This window comes from Haplochromis burtoni, unplaced genomic scaffold (genome assembly GCF_018398535.1).
Source record: "Haplochromis burtoni strain Fernald_Lab_line unplaced genomic scaffold, NCSU_Asbu1 Contig_445, whole genome shotgun sequence".
Lineage (NCBI taxonomy): Eukaryota > Metazoa > Chordata > Actinopteri > Cichliformes > Cichlidae > Haplochromis > Haplochromis burtoni.
In genome coordinates, this window is record NW_024582806.1 from 484130 (window position 1) to 487610 (window position 3481).

At 40.4% G+C, this 3481-nt stretch overlaps 1 protein-coding gene across 1 annotated transcript; it reads left to right on the forward strand.

Annotated features, from left to right (window-relative positions):
* Positions 1-370: 370 nt before the first annotated feature.
* On the forward strand, positions 371-3123 carry LOC102300484 (placenta-specific gene 8 protein). Its single transcript, XM_005945283.2, has 4 exons — positions 371-497; positions 1939-2046; positions 2128-2273; positions 2602-3123. The coding sequence occupies exons 2-4, from the start codon at positions 1941-1943 to the stop codon at positions 2740-2742; spliced, it is 393 nt and encodes a 130-aa protein (XP_005945345.1). The 5' UTR covers positions 371-497; positions 1939-1940; the 3' UTR covers positions 2743-3123.
* Positions 3124-3481: the final 358 nt, after the last annotated feature.

The window sequence follows — 3481 nt, forward strand, 5'->3', positions numbered from 1 at the left end:
ACGCGTTACTGCCCATCTCTGGCTGGGAGTATGCTTGTGCTGAGAGGTCCCTGCCTCCTAGTAATTGTGTATTTAACCAGTGGACAGGTACGTTTATATATAATACACTGCAACTTACACAATTACAACTGTAACTATATGAACAGTGTATTTCTTATGCACATTTTAGACCCGGAGGAAGAATTGCTGATGACCTGGTGTTTATTTAGGAACATTAGCACGTCCTCTCTTCCTCTTTGGCTCCATGCCTCTCATTAAGTCGCAAATACTGAGACTCATCTCTCGCACAAAATCCCCACCAAAAGCACAAATTCCACCAAAATTCAATCCCTTAGAAACCCTTGAATCAGGCATGGAGCAGTAACGTGTCGAATCAAGCGTCATTGATCACGTGTTTCAAGCCGGCCCTCACCACCCAACAGTTCAACGTCTGCGGAATTACGAACACGGATCAGCGCAGACACCTGGATCGTTCCTCTGCGTCGTACCGTCACCAGGTAAACTCCAGGTCTTTTTTTTTTTTTGTCTAAAACAAAGTGTCAGCAGACACATAAAACGCAAAAGAAATACATCTCTAAAAACCAAATATTCACTCGTTTATTTCCAGTTTGTCTGTGGCGGCTCCTGAATAGCAAGTTGTCGGTGAGTTAATCTGTAACACGAGTTAATCTGTAACTCTGCTCTTTGAAGTGCTTTTGTGTGCTTTTTAACCGTGCTTCGTATTTCTGTCTGGCGGTATTTACTTAGTACACCTTGTGTAACTTGGCCCAGTTGAGTGTTGTGGTGTGGACTGTTTTAATCATGATACTGGTGTCCGAGGTACCAGTGAGGGATCAAAACAGGAACTGCCTCATGAGGTTATGAGGATTCTGTGCATTATGATGTCCTCCTGCCACTTTTTCCTTCTGCATTAACCAGCGCATACTTTCTGTCCTTGTGATCAGTCTACCCCCATCTTCATTCTCTGTTTAAAAAAACAAAACAAAACCTTTTACTTGTGATTCTTTATCAGCTGAGCTTTCAGCGATGACTGCTCTCATATGTTGGACACTCTTTTCAGTCATTTGCTCGAACACAAGAAAATCTGCAGGTTTTTTTTTTGTATAAGCATGAAAATGGTGTGGGGGGGGGGAATCCCAACTTCAGTGCGACAAATGTTTTGGGAAAACCAAATTAAGTAAAAAAAAAAAATCAGCTTCTCTGGAACTCTCGTTTCAGCTGGGATAGGTAGGTTCATGTTAAAGCTTGATTTTTTTTGCCCAGGTAAACGTAGACTGAACTTGGTTTTTTTTTTTTAGACCAGTGTTAATGATGAAACAAACAATTACAGCTCCTTTATACCTACTGCATGAATACAATCTTTGCTTGGCAGTTTTCTTCCGCTGGTTTTCTTCCCACAGCTACGTAGGCACCAGGCTGACAGTAGGGACTCAAAAGTGGCTATTTTCCCATCTATGCCCACTGAGTCTTTCTATAGGAAAGAAACAACTACATACCAATAGTACACAGAGGTTAAATGAGTGGAAACACAAATTTTCCACTACAAAAGCAAACTGTGTGTTTTTTCAAGAAAGGAAAAAACGTTTAAGATGTTTTGGAAATGCAGTTCTGTGGTTTTTAAACGGTCACGTGCAATTTCTGTGCCAAAAAGACCGCTGTAGGGCCTTAAACGCAGGAGTAATACTCCGCTGAACATGTTACAGAAGCAACACTGCAGATAGTTATGTTCAAACCAGTCTTTCTCTGAAGCAGGTCGAACAGGTGAGATGCAGGATGGGGGGAGTCTCTTGTGATCGGGATGTATAGATGTCTGCAACAGAAGGGTGTGTGCAGCTGATTATCTTCAAATTAGTTCATAGTCTGGATTGGGTTTCTCCTTACAGATGAGCTTTAACCTTTCTCTACGTGGCTCTTGTTTTTTCTGTCTATTTTCTTCAGGAATGGCCTACCAGCAGCCCACACAGGTGGTGACAGTCACGGGCGGTAATCAACACCTGGGGAACTGGAGCACCGGCCTCTGTGATTGCTGTGCTGATGTGGGCACCTGTAAGTTAACCCAGCAAACTCTATGAACAGCAGTGATGTATATGAACACAGATATTTCACTTGTATATATTTTTCTTCGAGGTTGCTGTGCATATTGGTGTTTCCCCTGCATGCAGTGTCAGACAGCCAGTAAACATGGATGGTGCTGTGGCATGCCACTGCTGGACGTTTTCTGCGTGGTGTCCTGCTTACTTCGCAAGTCCATCAGAGCGCACTACAACATTCCTGTAAGTGTGAGAGTGGAGGATGGATAAAGTTATTGTAGCTAGCTAAAATTAAACTAAAAACTAAAATGAAGAGTGAAAACTATTTTATTTAACTTCAGTAAATTATTTAGTATCATATTTTTTTGTATACCTGTAAAAACCCAACTTGTTACCCTCTTCTTTCTCTAGTGCACCTAAACTTTAAGTATTTGTATGTAAATATAATTACAGTGTCATATAAATAAAAACGATCTAAATTCCATTTAATTACACGAGTTACAACATTAACTCTGCTGATCGATCCCGTTACTCTCTCCTCTTCTTCCTCTTCCTGTTCTCTGTCCTGCAGGGCTCGTGCTGTGATGACTGCTGCAAAATACTTTGGTGTTACCCGTGTGTTTGGTGCCAGATGAATCGTGAGCTGAAGATCAGGGAAAACCAGCACCCTGCCACCTCGACGGTGGTCACCACGCAGGTGTTCCGTGAATAAGATGCAGCCATTTGAGCTGTGAATATGACAAAGTTATTAATTACAATTTTACAATGATGAAACGCATAGGAAAATATTACTTGTTTCTGCAGCACGAGGTGAAAATAGAAAATTTTGTCTCGTGCGGTTCATGCTCTGCAATATGTAATTGATTTATAGAATAAAGTCTGTTTTTTTTTTAAACTTTAGATTACATTTTTAACATCAGATGTTTTGAGTTTTGTTAGCATACTGATGTATATCATCAGGAAATATATATGTATTTTTTTAACCTTGTCCAATACAATCGATATCATTTAACATGCTTACTCTTATACCAATTGTGTCTAAGTTGAGTTTAACTTGTGCTAAAATAAAGACTATTCATATCCACCCACTATATGAAGGATTGTTGTACTACACATTCCTTGAAATCTTCCACCAATTTCTCAACACTTCAAAGACACAACTCATTTAACAAATTTCAAATAAAATAGCCCACACTCCTGGAAACTGTCGTCGAAATTCTTGAAATTTGTTATATTGGTAATCATACGCGACACCACTCCCAAGTCCACCATCATCAGGCATTTCTTTTTTACACCTGATTGGATCTCTGTGTCCTTGTGGCTCATCCGGAATGCGTACTCCTTGACACTTGACTAGTAAATGTTTCACGCATTGTCCCGTTGTTGTTTCAGTCTGCAGTTAACGTTTCGATGTTTGGGGATTTAACACTCACTCCACCACTGCTTGAACA

Excerpts from the sequence above, each read along its gene's own strand:
- LOC102300484 (XM_005945283.2), top strand. The coding sequence starts at position 1,941 with ATGGCCTACCAGCAGCCCACACAGGTGGTGACAGTCACGGGCGGTAAT. Across the intron at positions 2,047-2,127 it reads CTGTGCTGATGTGGGCACCT|GTTGCTGTGCATATTGGTGT; the intron begins GTAAGTTAACCC and ends TTTTTCTTCGAG. Across the intron at positions 2,274-2,601 it reads GAGCGCACTACAACATTCCT|GGCTCGTGCTGTGATGACTG; the intron begins GTAAGTGTGAGA and ends TCTGTCCTGCAG.